This window comes from Oxyura jamaicensis, chromosome 2 (genome assembly GCF_011077185.1).
Source record: "Oxyura jamaicensis isolate SHBP4307 breed ruddy duck chromosome 2, BPBGC_Ojam_1.0, whole genome shotgun sequence".
NCBI classification, from domain to species: Eukaryota; Metazoa; Chordata; class Aves; order Anseriformes; family Anatidae; genus Oxyura; species Oxyura jamaicensis.
This window is the reverse complement of record NC_048894.1, coordinates 4,576,439-4,599,308: the sequence shown is the minus strand read 5'-3', so window position 1 is coordinate 4,599,308 and position 22,870 is coordinate 4,576,439. Positions and strand designations below refer to the sequence as shown.

Below are 22,870 nucleotides of genomic sequence, written 5' to 3'. Positions count from 1 at the left end.
TTGTTAGGCCTAATAACAGTGAGTCTCTTTTGGTAATGAAATTATAATGAATATTTATCCTAGATTTCATATCACAAAAATAAAGGAATTTCAAGAATATTTTACGTATGCCTAAGGACTATAACCTTCACTGAGCATTTATTAAGTTTCAGATCTGGCAGTGGCCTTGATAGATAATGTTTTCTTCCAACAGTCATTTCTCAAGATCATTGTCAGAAAAATCATATACCATGTGAGATGAATCCCACACCAAGCAACCTTTTGAAAGACAAGCATTTTAATTAAACACATACTATCATGTGCAGTTACTGGATGGAATTCTTTAGCTTGCACTACAGAGGCTGAAGAGATGATTTAATTTTTTTATAAATCTATTCTCTCATCCATACTTGCATAAAGATGAAATACCATGAAAGTGTATCACTGCTTATAGATTATTATGTTGTTACAATCAAACTGATCTAGGTAGAATAATTTTCATCATCTCAAATATTCTAAAGATTTTTTAGTGAACTGTAGTAAAAAATAAAACTCTTTACTCAGAGCGTGGTGAGGCCCTGTCCCAGGCTGCCCAGAGGAGCTGTGGCTGCCCCATCCCTGGCAGTGCCCAAGGCCAGGCTGGATGGGGCTGGGGCCAGCCTGGGCTGGTGGGAGGGGTCCCTGCCCATGGCAGGGGGTAGCACTGGATGTTCTTTAAGGGTCCCTTAAAGAACAATTCTATGATTCTAGGAAAAAAATGTCCAATAGGGGTTCTGTGAAAGTATATTCTGTTCAGTTCAGCTCCATGCCAACATCTATTCTGTTCCAAGAGAACTCCATCTTAAACTTTTTTATTTTTTAAATCCCATGTTATGTGAAATTAAATTCAATCTTGTGCTTTGTGAACTGATGAAGAAATTTTTGAGGAGCATTTTGATTTTTGCAGTCATTGTAAAAAAAACCCACAACCAACATTCATACTTTTAAAGTGTTATGTAATGAAAATGCACGCATCTTTTGTCGTTGTCATTTTTCATAACATTTGGGATTCTCAAAACATTTTGATCTCAATTTTCTTGGAAGTGCAGAGATGCTTCAGATTAAATGAAATTTACATATTTTTGCCCTCTAGGTTTAGTACATGTTCTATGCATCCAACAAGGACAACTTTTTTCCATAAGGTCTCTAGAGCCGCTTAATATGAGTCAAGTGCCAGAGGCCTCTCATGCCCATCCATGGCACACGCAGTTTGTTCACAGCAGCTTCGGAACTTTTCGGAAGAAAAAAAACCAACATCCTAAGACTGTTAGTTTTGTATCTAAACTGCTTCTTCTCCCTTGGTTCACTGGAATAGCTTGTGTATAATGTATCAGCTTGGAAAGACATTTATATTCAATATCTGAAGTGTTGTATCTCCAGAAAGGGGACTTGAATGATACAGACTCTCTCAACACCTGGCCCATCAAATTAATTCTCACTGCAGCCAGCAAAGCTCCTCCTAGATCTGTCTGAAATTTGCTGTGGAATTGAGGAAAATGTAATTCCTCTGATCTGGTGCAAAATTGCTCACAGGAAGAGAAGCAACTAATTTCTGCTCTCAGTCATAAGGACACGTTTGTGTAAATAAAGGGAGGCTACAAGATGTTCCACAGCAAAAAACTCTGCTCTGTTTCTTTTGCCAAACTTAACAGGTAGAATACTGACAAAAAGCAGAAACTTTGATAACCGTCATCTGTGATCCGTACCGTGTGAGCTCTACTACCAACAGTCATTGGCTCTACTACAGACAGTCATCAGGAGTTTACAAGAACCTAGTGGCATCTGTATCAAATATGAAATGGTGGAGATGCAGCTGAGATCACAGCATTGTTTAAACTTTAAATTAATTAATTTTCTAACTTTTTTTGCTTGTGTCATAATTAAGAGCAGGCGTGGCACTGTGTGGGCTAAATAACCTGCTAAAGACTATTGCATGCATTTAAAGCATCCAAGTCTGTCATAACTGGAGAACCTGAAGTATTTATAAACTTCTGAGACCGCAAATCATCAGCTCATCTATCACACAGACAGGAATACCAGGCTGACTAAAGAGATGATAATTCATCAAGGCTTCAGTGATATTTATAAAGATTACAAAGAGGAAATTTATGGAAGTTCTGCAATAACTATTTCATATGGACATTTATGCAGATTCACTTCTCAAAAAAAAAAAGTCTTTGTTACCCTACAATCTTATCAGATGATGCAATTAACTATTAAATGAGCTAAATCTTCTGTGGATCTTACTTACAATGATGGGAGATTGAGTGGTATTTCCTTCATCACCACTCCTAGCTGGGATGACTCCGTGAAAGCAACTGATGTCAGGAGAATGCAAATGATATTGATTTTGGTCCTTCTTTTCCAATGTGGTACTGTTCACATGGACTAAGAAATACAGGCTTTTTCATAGCAGATATTTGAGGAACACTTAATGTACTGCAAATCTAACCGAGCAATAAATGAATATGGCTTTTACTGCTTAGACATGGAATTTAATGATAAGGAAAAACTCTTTTGCTATGCTAGTAACCAAGGCCCTCACCCCTCACATATGCCTTCATCTGGCAATGCAGCCTGTACAGGTCTTTCACTTCACAAGGAGGCAAGACACGGCATTACTGCAAGCTTTTGCAGTGTGATGTTTTCTTCAGAATGTGATGTGGGAAACTTAAGCTGTTTTTAGAATGCTTTGTGAGTGTGGGGAGATCTGGAGAGGACAGGCGGTATCACAAGGCACAGCTTGTACAATGGTTTACTATAAGATACTTTTTTTTTTTTTTTTCTGGGCAACATCATTACAAACTCAGAAAGCTCTGAAAATCCGTTGAACTTTCTACTTGTTTCTGAAGCTGGAACAGAACAGGAAATTTTACCCTTTAAAATATTTATGATACTTCAAAGACATGCCCACAATACCAAAAGATGAATCCGAAGTCCCTTTTCAGAGAAAATGCTGCAAGATCTGGGGTACTTAGTCTTATATCTCAATGAATTACTTAGGGAGTTGCTATGGTTTAGTCAGTCACGTACAAATTATACATTATGTAAACATATGAGAGCAGGGAAGATTTAGCTCACAAATTTAGCTGTTTGTAGGTGTCTACATGTGAGCTGAGTGTTTAGGCAAGCATCAGAATGAGCGGAGAACTTGTCCATATGTCAGTAACGTCGAGTTGTTCAGATGAGCAAATAGAGGTGTAGGCTAACCTGATGAGAAGGAGATTATACCGACTGGCTTGAACTAGTTACACAGAAAGTGACTACATGGGAAGTGGGCTCATGGCTGTGGACGGACTGCTGTAGTGAAGGAGATATTTCTTCCACTTCAGGACAGCTGTACGAATTCAAGAGCAGCCAGAAGAGTGAAAGCCTGGTATGACCTGGCCTAGTCCAAGTCCACAAAATAGAAGGGCTAATACAAAGTTCTGACTGTTGATATATGAGTCTTCTAGTTCTTTCAACTTCATCAGATTGTGCAGCACAATGGCTCACATTAATAAATAAATAAATAAATAAAGTGTGATCACAAAATAACTCAGATACATAGCAAGGTTTTCAGGTAACTGTTGTCCCACAGTTAAGGAGTCAGTACTTCTGGGGGAAGACTTCACCTACTTATTAAGAGGCAAGTAGAGTGGTCATAATTCATTGCAGGAAGGTTAGAAAGAGAGCTGAAGACACTCTGCTGGCTGTTTATAAAAATAGCATGTGCCTAGCCTGGGAAAGCAGTGTTGCTTCTTGTTAACATCACCTCAGTGTTGAGTTAATATGAGGAAGGCATGAAATGAAGAAAAGCAAAAAGCAACAACAACAAAACCACCAAAATGCTGGTGCCTCATTAGCTGAGGAACAGAAAGGTGAGGAGACATGCCCATTCCTTCTCATAGTGCCACACAGGGAGCCCACGAAGAAACTAAAAGCAGCTCATATAAAATATATACTGATACAGCAGGAATAACTAAGTCATTAGATTCATTTCTGCAGAGGCACAAACTTTAACTGGAAAAAAATGACATGCATAATGCAGATAAATTAGACACAGGCAGTGTAAGCAGGAAAAAAAATATCTCTCACACTTTGGGGTGTAGATCAAACACAAAGAGGTATTAGTGCGACATTTCTTACATGAGTATCAGTCCCCCAAAACTAATTCAAAAGGAGCACACCAACCCTGTTCTCGATTATTAACAACAGGTGTTGATCACTCAGACAGAGATATCCACAGAGAAAAACTAACTCACTCAGCTCAGCATGGCAATCCCATTACAAAAATGGGTCACCTGTAGCATAACCTTAATGAGAGCCCAGATGAGAAGCAGTGCTTATGTATGCCCAGAAATCATATTGAGAATTAATGAGAAACCTCAAAGAAGGCTTTCTTAAAACCTGGAAAAAAATACAGTCTGCTCTGCCTTCCCAGTTGGAGCTGAATGGGATAAAGTTTTGTGAACACAGGACACCCACAAAGAGGGCTGGAAAGTCCAGATGCACATTAAGAGAAACTTCTTCAAGAGGAACAGAAGGATGGGACTATAACCCCACGTAAAAACATCTCATATTCTACAATCAGGGACTCAAGTAGGTTCCACCTCCCGAGAATTAATCACACTGACAGCAGAAGACACTACTTACCTCACCATTCAAGAAGCAGTAAAATACTGACACAAAGAAACCCTGGAAAGAATAGAAAGCAGACAGTTATGAGGTACATGCAGATCTGGGACTGAGCTTCACCCTGGTATCATTCTGAGTATAAGCATATCCTTGTTGACATCCATTTCCTGCCAGACAAAATCTTTACCCTACAGTTTCATGACAAGATACCAGTTGTCCTGCAACTCACTGTTAATACAGAAGAGCTAGAATCAAGATAGCTCTTCCACTGATAGAGCTGATTGCCAATTCAGTTGTGCTAAAGCCTTTCTACAGTTTCCACTTGCCTCCACAACATGGCACAGGTCCTGCCAGTTCTATGCATATGTCTCAGACACCACAGGGAGGTGTCAAATGGCCTTAGATGTTCTTGTGTTTCATCAGGTTGTTTACGTTCAACTGAGCTGAAGTGGTCTGTGGAATCTATTGGCAGCAGTGACTATACATCTCTAATGACTTCAAAGATTGCAGTGACCATAATGGAAGCTCAGACGACAACATGATGACGCTTTCATGTTTAAACCTCTGAGCAGAGTCCCACCCATTCTGCTTTCAGCAGTGGACTATAATTACTGTCACCATAAAGCAGAGATTCAGCATCCCTCCTTTCTTACGTATGTCTTCGTAACACTAACAATAAAATAAGCAGTGCATCATTTTTGGAGACCTTGAGCAATACAATTAGTTTTAGGAAATGAAAAATGTGGATTGCTTCACTGGTAAGAGCTAAAGTTCCTCTGTTCATTGATTAAAACTGACATTTTTTCTTTTTCAATTTTCAGTTTCAATTTCTGGTAGGATGCTCTGTGCTTCAAAGCTAAACATGCAATCAGTAATACGGTAATCCAAAGTCCCGAACTTTTGTATTACACAGCCTTAGATTTGGCTTGACAGAATGTGTGTCTTGTATTTATATTGATAAACTGGGTATCAAAGCATTTGTTCCTTGAGATATCAAAGGTAAAACATTAATAGCAAACACAATTCCACTCCAGACCAGGAGGGGTATTTAAGTAGAGGTAAAACTAAGCAGAAGTAAATGACCAAACATAATTCAATTATTTCAGTCATTTTTTTGTTTTTTTTTTTTTTTTTTTTTCCCTCAAATCCAGAAATCTGGGACAATTACTCACCTTCCACTGCCTTTTACAACTGGCAGAATTCCTGTAAACTTTAGTGGAAAGAGGAAATAGGGTACAAGTGCTCAAAGAGTTGTTATGGTCTGATGGCTGAGTATACACAGAACTGCAGGAGCACTGGGGTGAGAGGCTGGGTAGCATTTAGGACATAGTTAATGTCTTCATCAAGTAAACCCAACAGGTAGGATTTGTTTCCCTTTGCTTTAGGAACATCTAGTCTAAATCTCAGCTTGCTTTGTGAAGAGAGAGAGGCAGCTTGGGAGCATGATTCATTATCCTCTCTCACGCAGTTTCTGATGGGACATCATCTGTCCCCTGACTTTAGATGGAACTTAGGTAAAGACCTGTAGTTGTAGACTAAATATAGTGCTGATAAGGGAGGTAAATCCCTCTGGTATACACCTGAGAAGAGTCCTCCACTTCATAAGACAGGCTGAATATATCTATTAAGTAAGCATTAATAACAAAGCTGAGCTCTTTTCAACTATTGTTTGTATCACGGACTTCACTGCCATATGCTTCGTGGCTGAAAAGCACTGAAGATGCTTTTAGCCAATACCAGCTATAAAATTGCTCTCCTACCTGAAAAGACTGCAGAAAGGAATTGAAATAGATGAAGACAATCTGGGAAATGTCATCTTCACCAGGGTTGACGAAGAAAAGCATATATGTGATGCCTAGCAGAGGCAGGAGAACTAAAGTTGCCTTGACTGCTTTCCTGTGGGGAGGAAAGAGAAAACAAGTGAGCAGAGGACAGAACTGTGTTACCTGAACAGCTGTAGAATGACCCCACCCAAACAAATCGGTCCCTAAGTGGAGAGAGGGCACGAGTCTCAGAGCAATTCAGAGGGATGTGAAGTACTTGTGTTAGCTGGAGAGGGAACTTAGGTGCCTCCTTGAGATAGTTCAGCACCTGCACATCTTGAACAGGGAGTAGCCAAGGAGAAACAAGGACTTCCTAAGATATGGCTGCTCAGGGCTATCCAATACTTACAGTCACTGGAGGAAAGAACCATTTTCAGAGCAAAATTCGCAGGTAAAATTCTGTCTAGTGTCTAACACAGGTGTTTGGAGTTAGGGAGTACAAGTGCTCCCTGTAGGTACCTCCATCTCTCAGAGCATGCTTATAGGGCATTCTCTAAGGACAGCAGTAAAAGCCTCACAATGGCCAAATAATTCAAGCATTGGAGCTTGACCCCATGGCCAAACAGCTGGAGAGAGTTTAGCAGGGGGGGCAGGGAAAGAATGTCAGCCTCCACTTTGAGTTGTGAAATCACAGGTGAGTTTGTGAATTAAGTTTCTGACCAGTGTCTGACCACTCGAAGAAAAGTGTTCTGGGAAAGCCTTTACCTTTGTATCCTGCTGTTTGTCCCCGTACCCTGAACTCCAGGGGAGAGGTAGAAACCTTTAAACCTTTTTTACATCCTTCTGTTTCTGTCTCTTCTTCCTCTGGAGAGTTTCTGTCTTATCTCCAGGGCTTGCATTAGGCTGATGGTTTGAGATTCTTTGCAGGAGTGATTTCTTACACCTCAGGATGGTAAGGTGGTAAATCCTGAACTGGGGCAGGACTGCTGTGGGGGTGAGACCTGCCCTATGCCCACCTTTTGATTCTGTCTGGAGTGTAAATGCTCACGCTCCCTGCAACATCTGTATCCCCAGTGCACTGGTTGAGGGCTGTCTTACAAATAATAAACAAGCAGATGGCACGCAATGAAACATTAGTTGTTATTAACGGAATTATCAGGGGCTAATCTTTACTATTGGGGCTGTAATAGTGTCTTGGGATGCCAGAAGCAAAACAACACCTCATTGTGCTAGATACTTTACAAAGACATAAGACTGCAATTTTGCTAAGTCTCTATAAATTTCTACAATAAGGCTGTAAAAGGATGAAGGCAGGTGGGTAGGTAGGCACAAAAGCACTGTCAGTGTCAGGAGACAGTGACAGTTTTAACAAACTGGCTGCCACGTTATTTAATACCTGCGTAACAAATGTTTGGAGTACTCAGCTTTAGAGCAGAAAGCCTTGCCCCAGGCTTTCCTGGAATTGTAAGGGTTTCTATTTAGGCTGTGGAAAAAAAAAAAAAAAAAAAAAAAAAAAAAAGATTCCCTCACAGAGCTTATAGTGAGGATAAGATCACCATCATCTGTTCAAGGAGGAAGGCAGTTACTCTAGATTGCCTCAGAATCTAATATCTCTAATCCTCGCCAACTGCAGCAGGGAGTAAAATGTAATGAGATTTGAATTGTTGGTTGTTTTTTTTCATGCTAGTTTTAGTTTTATAGCATGAGGTTTGAGCATCAAAAGGGGTAATTTTTTTCCTCTTAATTTCTCATGAATTGTGCAAAGAAGAATCTGAACAAGAAAATCAGACCATTGCATTAACTTCACATTTGTCCCCAAGCCACAGACAGGAGTAAAAGGAAGGAACCAGGTAAAACAACAAACCCCCATTATTGCAGGAAAACTGCCTCCAAAGTCAAGAGCAGGATGATTTGAGGACATCAGGATTCAAGCCTCAGCTTGATACACTGAAATTTTATCTAGAAATGATTTAAAGGATTGTGGCCAGTATTACCCCACAAAAACTGTGCCATTTGTCAGAGCGAGGACCTGTCTGTCCATAAATGATCCAAAACACTGGCTCATGTTGCAGGACACTGCAAATAGTAAGGCAGAAAAGGCACTCAGCATCTCCTGATCTCTAAGAATTTTTTTTCAGGACCGTTTGGGTTTGATCTAAGTCCACAAGGCTGCTAGAAGGCTACCTTCCTTCTGCTGCCCTGGGCTAAACATTCGGGTCTTTTCCTTTCTACCACAATTGTGTTTGTGAGGTTGCACAGTCACCCAGCTCGGGGAACTGATCTGCCTCATAAATAAAATATAAAAACATATACATATAAACAAAAAGGTATTTTATAAATAAATAAATAAAATAAACAAAAAGGCACCTCCTAAATAGCTAATGATTTGTTGAGGATTTGTTGCCTATTGTAATCCACTGAGTGGTTACGCTAATGCTGGTGCCAGCCGAAGAGGCACGAACACCCTTTTTTTCCCATAACCTTCAGTTTACAAATATCATTAAACTCTACTTTAAATGCCTGTATCATCAGTACTAATACTGCTATTGATTACAGATGTGATATGAGTGCTTTGGCCCGAGCTCTGTTCTTTAACTCCTGACTCTGGTGGGATCTTTGTGTGAACATGGATCTTAATATGCACATAGACATGATTTATTGGGACGTCTTGGTATTGACAGAAAAAACACAGGCATACTTTAAAGAGAGCCTGCAAAAATAAATACTGTGGATCTAACTATAGAAGCTCAAGTGGAAAGAAGGGCACCCTCTAAATCACAGTGGCATTTGGAAAGACAAAGACGGGACAAGAACAGGACCGGCAAGGCAGTTCTTCGCAAATACCACGACCAGCAAGAAGCACCAGCTGACTTACCTGTACTGTATTGTCTCTGAAGTGGTTGAAGCTCTCAGCTTTGTCATTAAAATCCTAACTATGTTAAATAGGAATACAAAATTTATCTGGAAAAGAAGGAGGAGAGAGGAAAAAATAAGACCAGTGAGTCAAACAGAGGCTTAAAGGATGAGATACACCTTAAAAGGCACATTTTGCAGTTCCAATCTGATCAAAAACAGCCTCTCGGCTTTATCACTGATTGCAACAGACTCAGAAGTTTACCAGAAATACTGCATTATGCAAGCAAATATCCAACAGCTACTAATCCTTTCAAAACAGCAATTAAAATGTAGAATGAAACTAACGGTCCCAGCAAGTAACCTTATTTTTACACCCTTTTACTCCTTTCCTGGGTGCCACAAGGAGCTAAGGGTGGGATTTGTTTGGATCTGGCTCTGGCTCAGCTCACCCAAGGCTCGCTGTGTGGAGTATTGGCAGCTCTGTGCTGTGCTGACACAGTGCATCTGAAACCACCCTTAGGGTAGCTGGGGTCCCAAGACCCACGGTGCAAGACTGCATTGCAGAGATCTGCATGTAAGCTAGTCACGCTGGACTCCCTTTAGATTCGGTGGAATCCATTCATGGCACTCTACAAGAGATGTTTAAAATAGAGCAGATAAATCATTCCTGAAAAATGCCTATTTTTTTTTTTTTTCACTGTCATTAAAGCTGAAGTGACAGATTTACCACTTCTATTTTTAATCTGCGGAGCAGGGTAATTATTATTTCTGTTACCATCTCAATGCTGAGAATTGAGATTTGCTCTAATTGCTGTTGTTGCATATGCTAGAGAGTTTCTCATACAAGTTTCCTTTCAGTGTAAACAGGAAAGAAAAAAAAAAATCTGAAAAGAAGATTCTGACTTGTAGACTGTGATCAGCAGAGGGATTTGGCACCTAGGAGCAAGTTCTGTGTTGCTCTCACCACAAAGTAGGGTAGCTTGCAATACACGGATCTATCTCAAGATTGTTGACAACGTACTCTGTCAGGACTGCCGAACTGTTATCTCAAGCCTGCTGAGGTCACAACCTAAGCTTGTGAGAAGACATTTATCAACATATTTATCTCTCATTTCCAGGGTCCCAGGGCTCCTGGCATTTTGTGGTCTGTGAATGGAACAACTCTGTGACTGCCTTCCAGCTGAACACTGCAGCAGAGCTGCTGACACAAAAGGTGTTCTCGAAATATGCTCTTTTTTTTCCCCCAATGAAACGTGGTGTGTTTCGATGATTACGGTATCTTGGCATCCATCACATCATTCCCTGTGGTTATTGTAATGTTATTTATAACAAATGGTGCAATAAGCACTCGAACAGACACTGGGAGACTGGCAGTGTTGGGAATCTTGTACATTAAATGCTTATTACGTGAGATACCAAAATGCTTCTCTAAGAGTTATGTGACACTTTTTGAGATGTTTTTCTTAGCAGAGCAGGGCCATAGGGAGCCGAAGAAATAAATAAAACTGTATGTAGCTTGCATACTTGCTCTTGCTGGAATTGTCTTTGTCGTATTTAAGAGCATGAAGTCAAACGGTTCTCGCTTTATTCATCAGACAACTGCTTCGAACCACTGGTTTGACGTGGATCTTAAACTCTTCACATTAGTGACTTCACCATTCCCCGGTAACACAAAGGGAATTGTCTGGAGAGAACCTACTGAAGGGCAGGTAGGCAGGGGTGTCCTTCACCCACAGAAAGAAAACTTTTGCCTCTGAAATTAAACCACCAAATCTTGACGTTCTTTGTCAGCTCAGAGTCAGGTTTGGGTTACTTCCATCAAGGATGCCAAAAAGGCACTGATCCCAAACTTGCTGCTTTTGCAATCGCAATGGAAGGTGCCAGATGGAATTATAGACTATTAGGCAAGGGCAAGTTCCAAATATAAGCAGGACTAATCACATGGGATTATCATGATGAACTGGACTGGAAAAAGCATTTCAAGTTTCAGGAGTTCTAGTTTGATGTGACAGCAGAGAACTGGAAATTCAAATTACCACAGGCTGCATCAGAAAAAACAGGGATTTTTATCTTCTTTGAAATTAAATTGCAGAAGTGATTCATCAGTCCAGAAGGAGAATTGCTAGCTGAAAACTTTTGGAGTTACTTCAGCAGAGATACTCTTATTCTATATAAATGAGTGTTCTATTCTCACTCTTTTCCATGAGCTCCCCCATCCAAGGGTTGCTGAAAAAAGACGACATACGGAAAGGATCTATTAACACTTCTCACCTAGATTTTCATGTGCATTTGCACATTGATCTCTGGTGACAGTTGGCTTGTTTATCTGATTGGCAGCATTAATTCTGACTGCCTCAGTTGATGCTCACTGTGTGCTAGGTGCCGCCCAGAGCTGAGCATCCCAGTGGAGGCCACATGAGCGAGAGAACTCAGCTACCCAAGACCATAGCACTGACCGAGGTTCTTGAAGATCAAGGGACTACGGGTGGCACTGGCAGCTGTGACAGAGCTGGCAGGTGACCAAATCTGTCCGTAACAGCAAAAGGAAGGCAGAAGCGTTAGTGCTTACTTTTAACTGGCTGCCAGGTGTCAGAGGAAAGCCTGATAGGGACTTTATACCTATAACATTTACTGGGAGAGAAGAAAACTGAGGCCAGAACAAGGGCATTGGTCACTCACCCTGAATTCTCTTCCCAGTTCTGGCCTGGAATATACTGCGTGTCCTTAGTCACTTGGGACAAAATATTTAAGCTTGTGGGTCTGAAGACAGAAACTAAAATCCACCTGCGGATATACTCAGCCTGAAGTCTGCATTTCAGAGTGACTGTCACTCTGAATGCTTGTGGTCATGTACTTGTCAGCAAGGTACATGATTTGGCAAGCATCTCATTGTCATACTGATGTTTTCCTTCCTTCTTTATTCCCTCAAACTCTCCTTTGCTATGGAAACTTTCAGACGATGGAGAAGATGCTTAAGGTCTCATGCCTGCAATAAAAGTGAGTATCCTTGTAGATAGCCCTAAGCTAGTTAACAGCTCCTTTAATAACCAGCAGAGACAAATAGCTACTTTAACAACATAGTTCCTGCTGTCTATTTGTGTTGTTTACTTTTGTATGAAATGTCTCTCCCTGCTTTGAAGCTCCTCTTCATGGGACTTGCAAAGACAAACCTGTCAGGAGTGTATATATTACAGGGCTGTGTTACAGGGCTACATGTAGTTGCCTAAAAATGGGCACTGAGGGCCACTTTTGGTGCCACTTTGGGAATTTTTTTTCCTACTCTGATTCTCATAAATGGCTGCTGTATAAATAGTGAACCTGGATCCAAATTCCCCTGGATTATTAGGGAGGGTCCCGATGTAAAGTCTAGTTCCAACGCCAGACCTGACATTTATTCACACAATTACACTTTGCTAACATTTAATAAATGAACTCCAACATGCCCTTCAAAGACCTGGCAGTCACCTAAGGATAAATATCAGACCTCAGGCCCCATCATCAGATAACCCTGCATACCCTGATGTGTAAAGAGAGGGTGAGAAGTCAAACATTCAATGACATTGCCCAAGTGGTGTCCTAGCTTTCAGGAACAGGCAATTCTGAATTTTTTGAGGCAGGCATTAGAGAGTTATCTCCGTGTCTCTATGAGCTTTTCTTCCCTGAACAAGTCTGATCTGAGTCTGATTAATATGATTACCTCTTAGTTTCATCTTTGCAACACTCTGTGGCAGGGATTACCGCACTTTAACAGGGTGCTCAGCTGATGAGAGAGGAAAACCTGAAAAGAAAAGAAATTTGCCTGGAAAGAAAAGAGAGACCTGGTCCAAGAGAAGGAGGGGATGGGGGAAATAACACCAGTATTTGATCTGTCTTTCCCTGCAAACCAGAATCCTGTTTTTTGCAAGGGTTTGTTAACTGGGTTGGGGTGGAGTCATTGGGTAAGGGAAGGGAGCATCCTGGGCTGGCTGGAAGGTAGTAGAAAGATGAGCCACATAGATCTGTGTATCTCAGTCCAAGAGATGATGGCTGGGAGGCAAAGAGGATCAAGTCAGGAGAACCCTATGGGCTGTTTTATGCAAAAAGTAAGGTTACAAATATCACTCAGATCTCCTTCTGGCTTTAAAAACAATCTGTGCAGCTCTTTAAAGGCTTGGCTTTTGCTTTCTCACAGGGCTACACTTTCCACAGCTGTCACCGCATTAGGAGAGGACATTAAGGCAGCTTTTGTCTCGTGCACAAAGCTCCCGTTAAAAGGATAACTAATTCTTCCCAATTCTAGATTAGCTAATGAAGGAAGAAAAGTGATTTGGCCATGCCTACAAAGTGATTCCATCACACAGAGAGGATGAGTACAAGCAGAAGGAGCTGAGTCAGATTTGCGACGCCTCAATTCAGATTATTTCTAGACAGCTGTTTATCTGAAACTCCATTTATATTTGGTGGGGAGAAACAGGCACTTTTCAGCAAGTGTTTTGGGATAAATAGTGCTTCCACTTGAGCCAGTTGCCCACACACAGTCTTCCGTGCAAAGTGCCACTTCAAATCAGCCAGGGGTACCCCACCTGAGTTTCGACTGAATGAATGTGGCTGTGCCTACCAAGGGTCTAAAATGTTTTGTGGTGCCAACATCAAGGGTTTCCTTTTGGCTCCATTTGCATTCCTCTGGGAGATCTTTGAACAGGACAACATCTCAAAGGCAGACTTTAGCAAACAAGAAATTGCAGGGCAAAAGATACAAATGTGGTAACAATGAAATATTTTTTTTTTCCTGGTTTTGCCTACTAGAAACACATTTCAGTGTGTTCAGTTTTAATGATTCCTTTTAAAACTACATCCCTTCATTTCAGAAAGACATTTGGTTCATTTGCACCTATTAGTAGCACTCGAAGAGGTCTAATCTGAAGATAAATTTTCAACACAGGATCAGATGGATTTTATTGCCTATTTTTCTGCAGTGGGTCTGATACCATGGCTCACAGGGATGAGCTTAATTCATAACTTGAGTTCACTCCGGACAGAGACATAATCAAACAGGAAAGAGGCTGCTGCACATAGCTTGCAAAAGCTGAAGTATCTGAAAAGAAAACGGAGCTATTTACTCAGCTGGAGCAGATCCCCACATTTCTAATGACTACCAGAATGATTCTGTTTTACAAGCAAAGTAGATTAAGAAGCTGGTGTTTATTCCGTATATACATAGCCTGCATATATATAGTAACATTTCAAAGGAAGAAAGATCCTACCATTGCAAAATGAGTTTTTCTAGAAAAACAAAAACAAAACAAACAAAAAAACACAACTCTTTCTGTATCTAGCAAAGTACACTATTATTTGTTAAGGATGGCCTTGTTATTATTGGAGCTCTGTGTCAACAAATTAATTTCTCTCAGAACTGGGCAGCTCTAACAAAACATCAGTTCCATAAATGAAGGCTGATGAATGGGTATTTAAGAGAAGTAATGTTGACAGGCAGTACATCCTTTTTATTTATCTCTAATCTGACTTGACATTTTTATTAATTTCTGTTTATACAACACATTTGCTGCTTCATAATGGAAAAGATAACTAAGGATTTCCCTCTTGATATGCATTCATAGATAAAATTAGTCCAAAGGACAGGTCTTGAAGATAGCATAAAACAACTTATTTCTTATTCTCCTACTGTTATTTATGATGTATCAAAAATATCCTTATTGCTGGAATAAGACCCTCTCTAATTATGGCTGGGAAAGAAGTAGCTTTCTTTACTTGCCAGGGCTTTGGAGGTTTATTGTTTCCTTTTCCAAATTGGGATGAAAAGTCAAAGCTCCAGAAAGGCTTTATAAGTCAATGATCCAAAAAGCACTTGGACCAACTGTTTCAGAAGAGATCGATTTTAATCTGAATATTCAAACCCAGAAGCCCTTTTGAACCAAAACAAACTTTTCAGTGAAGATTTTGGTCATAAACATTTTCAATCATAAAAGCCAAACTCCATCTGAGAGGAAATTTGTCTCCCTTAATGAGATGAAATAGCCAAAATATTCCAAGAAGCACAAAAGAGGGAACTCTGAGTATCTGCAATTTTTGTTAAACTCAAGAGCTTATATGAGAAATATTTATGCTCTCCTGAGAGTTTAATTGACAACTAGAGTTTATTTTGCTCATTTCTGCTGGGCTTCCTATTTTAAGCTACACAGTAAGTTTGTACTTTTGTGGTTCTGAGAATGTTTGCTCCTCCTCTTTACTCCCAGGAAATGTAAATATTAATCTACTTAGACTTATGCATTGATAGATAAGATAGCACTTCTATGCTATGTGGTAAAATCCACCCCCAGGATCAAGTAACCCAAGTCGGTGTTAGAGCAGTCATCTTAGCTGGAGCATTATATACCGTCATCCTGACCTCAAATGAATAGTCTGTCGGTTTATTAATGCCTCTTTTTAATTGTTGTATCATACTGTCCTGACATGATTCTCAAATAGGGCTTCTTAGTACTAGAGTTCCTCTTCTAAAGGTCACAGGTACCATAATGACTCCTTTAGGAACACAACAAAGAGCTGGAAAATGCAGAATAATGAGATGTGATTAAGAGGAGCAAGGCATAATGCAATAGATGGCCAGGAACGGGGAGAATTGTGGATATCTCCCTTGGGCAGCAGCAAAAGACCAACTCTCCAGGCAAGCACAGCAGGACTACACATCCTAAAGACTGGGATGGCATAGTGTTTTGGTGGGGAAAGGAAGGAGTGGTGGATGAACGGGCACCTTCCTTACCTAACGTCTGTGTTACACATGCCCACACAGACTCTTGCCTTCACCCACATTGTCATCTAAACCCAAGTACAAATCCAACTCCAGCTGCATCTGGGGTGACACCAGTTCCTCACTAGAGCCCTGCATCATGCATGAGCACACCCACAGCTTTTCTTCCAATCTTAAAACTCCATCTGCGATCCTCACACCACTCTGCCAGGACATCTGTCTCTCCTGAAATGTCTCGTATTCAAGAAGCTTTGCTAAAGGAACACACTGTAGGTCATTCCCAAGTCAAGTCACCTACTGTGGAATCCCCAGTCACAGATTACTCAACAGGGCTTCTCTCCAGCCTGACAAACCAGGGGCAAAAAAGCTTGTCACCTGACAAACCAGTGGCACATTGAAGGTTTTAATACCAGTAAACACATATACCAAGTACAAACAACAATGTGCCTGGGTGTCTCTCAACAGCTGAATCACCACCCCAGCATACTAGAGATGACCAAAATGGCACTGCAGGAGTGTACGTGGCATTGGACATCTTGATTTTTTGATCCTGAAGACACTGTTGACTCCAGAGCTACAGAACTTAAGCAACAGGAAGGGAGAAATAGCAACAAAAACAGAACTGGAGATAAATTTTTGATGAACTCCAATCAAATTAGCTTATTATCTCTATTCTAGGAGTAGGTAGCTACGGCAGCTATGCTTGCAAACTAGTGAAAATGATGATAAATGTCTTGTAAGAAAAATTCAGGTATGTCACAAGTTTGCAAGTCATGGACTACAATCTTGTTAGCAGTGGAAGAACATGGAAACTGTAGAGACGAGGAAATAAAAAAAAAATCAATAGGAAAACTAAATTAATCTGCAATCTAGGGGCTGAGAAAAAACATAAGCTAGTTAGGAAGCAGAAGGCAAAATGAAAAAGATAGATCAATAATAATAAAAATGGAAGAAAAATTCTCAGTCTCAGGAAACAATGATGCTGAATTGGAAGCAAAAGTGGGAAAAGAGTCAGCAGAAACTAATAAAATATTCAGAGAAGCAATTATATCAGCAAGAAAGATGTTTGCAAAGAACTAGGGGATGCTTTTCAGAGAAAGCAAAAATGAAATGCCTATAGATGCACACACAGGCGCAATGCTTCTATATATAAAACGGGAAATGAACAAACCATTGTGACTTTTTTAGAACATCAAAATAAAAGGAACTTTAGCAATGTGGATTGCAAAATTGTGAGTGGAGCCTTACAGTCAAGCAAAAAGAAGTGAAGATTATGACGCACTACAAATTTTATCTGATTGGACAATATCAGAAAGGGAAGGATTCCATAAATACTGGGTTTTGCCTAACAAACCTATACCCCTTACCTGCAGTACTTTAAAACATATCAGAAAAGGATGTGCATAAGAGACTGGCGGAAAGATGGTTGTGCTCTTCAGAACTGTAAGTGCATATGTGGTGTTAGGATAATCATTCAAAAGCACAGAGCAGCACATTTCAAGAAAAAAAAAAAAAACACGATGTATGAATACTGCAAAGTAACACTGCACTGATAAACTAGGACAAAGAATGGGAATAATTATTGAGTCAAATCCTATAGATATCGCAAACAGTTGTATTGGAACATCCTTTGCAGCAGTGAGAAATAGCCTCTCGGGTAAATTGTTTAAATTGTTACTATTCCTTTAGTTTTATTGGAAGACAGTTAATAAATGTCATAAACCTTGTTCTTGTAGCTTAAACATATTAATGGTAATTTATGAGCATTTGCTTTATGTCAATAATATTATTAAGCTTAGGTAAGTCAACTCTCCTCTGGGATGTATTTCCAAAAACAAACAAACAAACAAAAAACAACCAACAAACAAACAAACAAAACATATCAGGTTTCTGAAAAGAATTTGAAATTTCTCCAAAGGCTCCTATAGAAAGTTGGCTGTTATAGGTTTGGAGGAAAGAGCATCAGATATGAGATTACAAAAAATGAAGGTTAGGAATGTACAGTAGTCTGTTTTCTCAACAGAGAGAGGCTAGTAGTGGATCCGTGCTGTTCACTGTAGACCTTAATGATCTAGGGAATGAGGAGCAGGCTGACAGCTTGTTAGTGATATTAAGCTACTCAGGATAGCAAAAATAAAAGCTGATTGCAAAGATCTGTATAGGGACTCACAATACTAAGTGACCAGGCTGTAATGTGACACATGAAACCACATGATATAAAGCTAATGCAATGGGGCTGTAAAGCAATCTTAACTTTACATGATGAGTTATGAGTTCTATGTATTTTAATTCAGGAACAAAATGTTGGAATTACACTAGCTAGCTTCCTGAAAACTTCATCTCAGTTCACAGTGGTACTCAAGAAAAGAAAAAAAATGTTTGGAACTACTGAGAAAGAAAGACAATCATAGAATCATAGAATCATAGAATATCCTGAGTTGGAAGGGACCCTTAAGGATCATCAAGTCCAACTCTTGACACCGTACAGGTCTACCCAAAAGTTCAGACCATGTGACTAAGTGCACAGTCCAATCTCTTCTTAAATTCAGACAGGCTCGGTGCAGTGACAACTTCCCTGGGGAGCCTGTTCCAGTGTGCAACCACCCTCTCTGTGAAGAACCCCCTCCTGACGTCCAGCCTAAATTTCCCCTGCCTCAGCTTAACCCCGTTCCCGCGGGTCCTGTCACTAGTGTTAATGGAGAAAAGGTCACCTGCCTCTTGACAACCCCTTACGAGGAAGTTGTAGACTGCGATGAGGTCTCCCCTCAGCCTCCTCTTCTCCAGGCTGAACAGGCCCAGTGACAATAAAGCAGAGAACAGGATACTGCTATAAAAATCCATTTGTACGGTCACACCTTGAGTACTGTGGCAAGCTTTGGTTTTGCCACCACAAAATCACAGAATGGTTTGGGCTGGAAGGGACCTTACAGATCATCTAATCCCACCCCCTGTCATGGGCAGGGACCCCTCCCACCAGCCCAGGCTGCCCCCAGCCCCATCCAGCCTGGCCTTGGGCACTGCCAGGGATGGGGCAGCCACAGCTCCTCTGGGCAGCCTGGGCCAGGCCTCACCACCCTCTCTGTGAATGATTTCTTCCTATTATCTAATCTAAACCTACCCTTTTTTAGTTTAAAGACATTACTCCTTGCCCTATTGCTAGATTCCTTGACAAAAAGTCCCTCCCCAGCTCTCCTGCAGCCCCCTTTAGGCCCTGGCAGGCTGCTATATGGTCTCCCTGGAGCCTTCTCCTCCCCAGGCTGAACAACCCCAGCACTCTCAGCCTCAAATTCTACATCATTACTGATTAGCACATCATGAAGACCACATGTCAGCTGTCTCTTTGTCAAAATTCCACATTATTATATAGATGAGCCCATTTTCTTGAGGACACTTCACTCTTCTACAGTACTTGTCATCCAGGGATCTCAAAGCATTTTACAAAGGGAGATAAGTGTCATCAAGCTTGCGTTTTAGCTGGGGAAACTGAGACCTAGAGCAGAAATATAACTTGTCAAAAGCAAGTAGCTGATGAAGGCAGGGATAGAAGTAAACTCCAGGTCTTCCCATCAGCTCATCCACTTCTGGCAGCAGTTAATTGATTGTGCTGAATTATTTTCAACTACCTCAAAAGCAGAGGTTAGAAAACTGTTCAGTTCTCAAGCATAAGGAAAAAGAATCTATTAAAGCCGAATGGGGGAAAAAAAAAAAAAAAAAAACTAACATCTGATCTGTCTGTTTGAAAAAATGAAAATTTAATACAGTCTTAGCTCTGAGCAACTTTGCAGAATGGTTCATATCTGGGGTCAGTTCACTATGCAGTTATTGAAAAAAAAAGCAGCTCAATTAACTGTCTCTGGTGACTGTTTTCTGAGGTTCCTCCTCTGATCTTGCTGTGTTTTCATGGTTCACCAGTTCTTTGACAGGGATTACATTTAAAATTGCACATAAGAAATGCATTTTTCTTAATAATTTCAGGCTGAAATTCAATTCTCTGGCTTGCAGTTCCAGCCCTTTGCCCTTTCTTTACCTTCAGACAGAGATGTATGACTAAAACTTGGTTATGCCATTCTGAGGAAAGGTACCATAGCAATAAAACAAACAAACAAGCAAGCAAACAAACACTAATTTGAATGGAAAATAACTGATAGAATATCTTTTTCTAGTGCTATCAGAAACTGAATTTCAAAGTATTCAGAGGACTAGGATATGCTCAAACCAAAATCCATTTAAGAATTAAACCTTAAAGAATGATTAAGTACATTTTCTCCCTCACAGCTTTGGTCACGGGTATCTAGCACAAGATACAGGATCAGAATGTATACCCAGTTTCCTTTGTCTCTGAAACTGTTTCCCCATTTTTAGCGCAAGTCAATGTTCAAACGTCTTCTGAAGACAAGTAGGAAAGCAGTAGAACAAATGTCTTCTGCATTATTCAAAGTCCTCTTATTCTGAGACATAACAGAGAATAACATGGTTTAACGATGAACTTGAGTACTGGTTACATCGTGAAAAATGCTTTATTCTTAGTCAACCTGCATTTTCCCCAGGGGGATCAGAACTCCTGCATGATCTATCTGTTTCTTTGTGTTATTCTGCTTTGGTTTGCAGCAGTCCAGTGCACAGGGGCAAAGAAATGAGAAATCAAAACCAGCGGAAATCATTTTTGATAGATTAAATCCTGTCTTTTAAAGAGGATCAGGATCTTTAAAAAGTTTTTAGCCCTCTGTAACTGAGAATATTTACCAACGAGTGCTCTCTAATCATATTGCCATAGGCTGATATAGTAATGCCTCTTGAACACAAAGATGCTACCTTTGTCTAACAAGGAATCAAAACTCAGCTGGATGTACACTGGGCACTTGGCTCTCAACTAACCAAAAATACAATTTTCTGCATTAGTTAAAACTTCCTTTGTGGATAAAACCAATTTTAATGGCCACGGGCTGAATGCTTGCAAGTGGACAGGTAATTTAATGGAGTTTTTAGACTTGTAATTTCTAGTCTGAGTCCAATTTTGGAAGTAACATTAATTTCTTCCAGTAATATTCATGTCTCTGAATCTTCCCAGCAGTGCACCACTTCTCTCCCAGAGTCATCCTGCATGTTCCTTGGTAAGACACAAAGCTCAGTTTATCCAGCATTTTTAATTCATTAGCTCAGATCCAACTCATTGCTGTGACCAGAAAAGATCACAGAGAGAGCTGTATTGTTTTCGAAATACCTTTGAGCCCTCCATTTCCCATGGCCATTGTTCACTGGAGGGAAGACAAGAGCAGGCAGCTGGATTCAGCACTTCGCCCCCACCTTTGTTAAGGCAGAAGCATACTGACATGCTGGGCGGAAGATATTTGACTATGTTGCCATGGTACATGGCAGACATCAAATTTCAGTGCTTTTAATCCAGCACTTTTCACAGCACCCTTGAAAGGGTCAGTAACTCCAGTAACAACAAGTGAAACTTGATTCATTACATACGATTTAACTTGCATAACGATCATAAAAAGAGCCTGACAAGTTACTTTAAGACATTGTAAAACCATGCATTTTTAATTATAAGCATGAGACTCAACTGTTGTTAAAAAAAAAACAAAAGCACATTCTGGCAATCAGGGTGTATTATAACATTTCTTTATAACATATCTCTTTATAACCAAAAGAGTTTTCATATTCTTCTTTTAAAATAAATTTCCCTAGAGCTCTCTTCCTCACCCAACAGTACTCCCCAGTAGAGGTAATCATATGGAAAGTGAAGAAAGGGCTTGCCCTCATGTGATTTGTCTAAATTGTACCAGCTGCTCTCCATCCCACAGTGCAATTACTGTTGTTACCTCATTAGTACTTTAATTAGAGCTCCAGTGCAGGCCAATGTGGAAAGGTTTGATATGTCAGCTTGGTTAGGTTAGGGTGATACATTTAGGGTATGCTTAGGTCTTGGTTTGGTTTAAAGGTTTTTCAGGGCTGCTGCAAATTACAGGCAGAGAAAGTGATCTGTACATGAAGAGCCTCCAATTGTGCATCTATTTTTCAGTCCTTTTTGTTATCTTTAAGTAGAAAGGGCTATGCTGGGGACAGTAAAGTTATTCTCCTGATTCTGAGCTACCTATGCTCTCTGCCAAGAAATGACATCAAAGAATTTTAAAGATCTTGTTGATTGCTAGAGAGAGGCAAAGAGGCTGTGGTAGATTCACAGTTCTGACCTCCAGGCCATGATGTAAAAACTAAATGCTTTGAGTACAGCAAACTTACTAACTTGTGTTCTCTAAACAGGATTTGTATGTGAGTTAGTCTCTATATCAGTGAGTTAATTCACCGTGAGGCTGTTTGTGCTTTTGGGATGGCTCTCTTGGTAGCACACAATTATATTGTGTGTCACACTGAATATATTTCTCTCTGTAGAACGTAAAGATTTTTTTACATAAAAACAGACTCCTACTACCTTTTTTCTCTTTTCAGCTACACACAATATGATCTGTTTGCCTCACCTTAACACTTAATTCAAAAACTAATTCATCTGTTTTTAGGCTAGGAAGCATTCAGATTAGTAGCTGGCTTCCTAGGTAACAGGGAAGTTGTTTTCATGGTGAATCACATGAAAAGCACAGATCTGACAAGGTGAGAGTTCAAGGCTTCTTAGCCTTGAAAAAGCACGGGCTTTGGGAAGGCTGACAGTGGCTGCCTGTTCTGAAGCACTTACACTTTCTCCATGGGAGTTGGAGCAGCATACTCCAACATCTATACCCACTCTTTGTTTCGTAAGTGAAAGAGACTCCATTGAGCCCTGGATGTCCCTGTCAGGACATCTGCCTTCTTCCTAGCTGGCTTTTACTGCAGAAGGGTGAAAGAAGAAGATTGTTTCTTTTCATCGTTGTCC

The 22,870-nt window shown here is 40.3% G+C and overlaps 1 protein-coding gene across 5 annotated transcripts in view; it reads right to left on the bottom strand.

Annotated features, from left to right (window-relative positions):
• CRHR2 (corticotropin releasing hormone receptor 2) overlaps positions 1–22,870 on the bottom strand; it is a 157,511-nt gene that overhangs the window by 9,234 nt on the left and 125,407 nt on the right. For all 5 annotated transcript variants that reach the window (XM_035318451.1, XM_035318452.1, XM_035318449.1 and 2 more), the window contains 3 exons: positions 9,274–9,359; positions 6,396–6,531; positions 4,654–4,695 (listed from right to left, as the gene is read on the bottom strand). In XM_035318451.1, the coding sequence (XP_035174342.1) occupies positions 4,654–4,695; positions 6,396–6,531; positions 9,274–9,359 (264 nt within the window). The remainder of the gene's footprint in view (positions 1–4,653; positions 4,696–6,395; positions 6,532–9,273; positions 9,360–22,870) is intronic.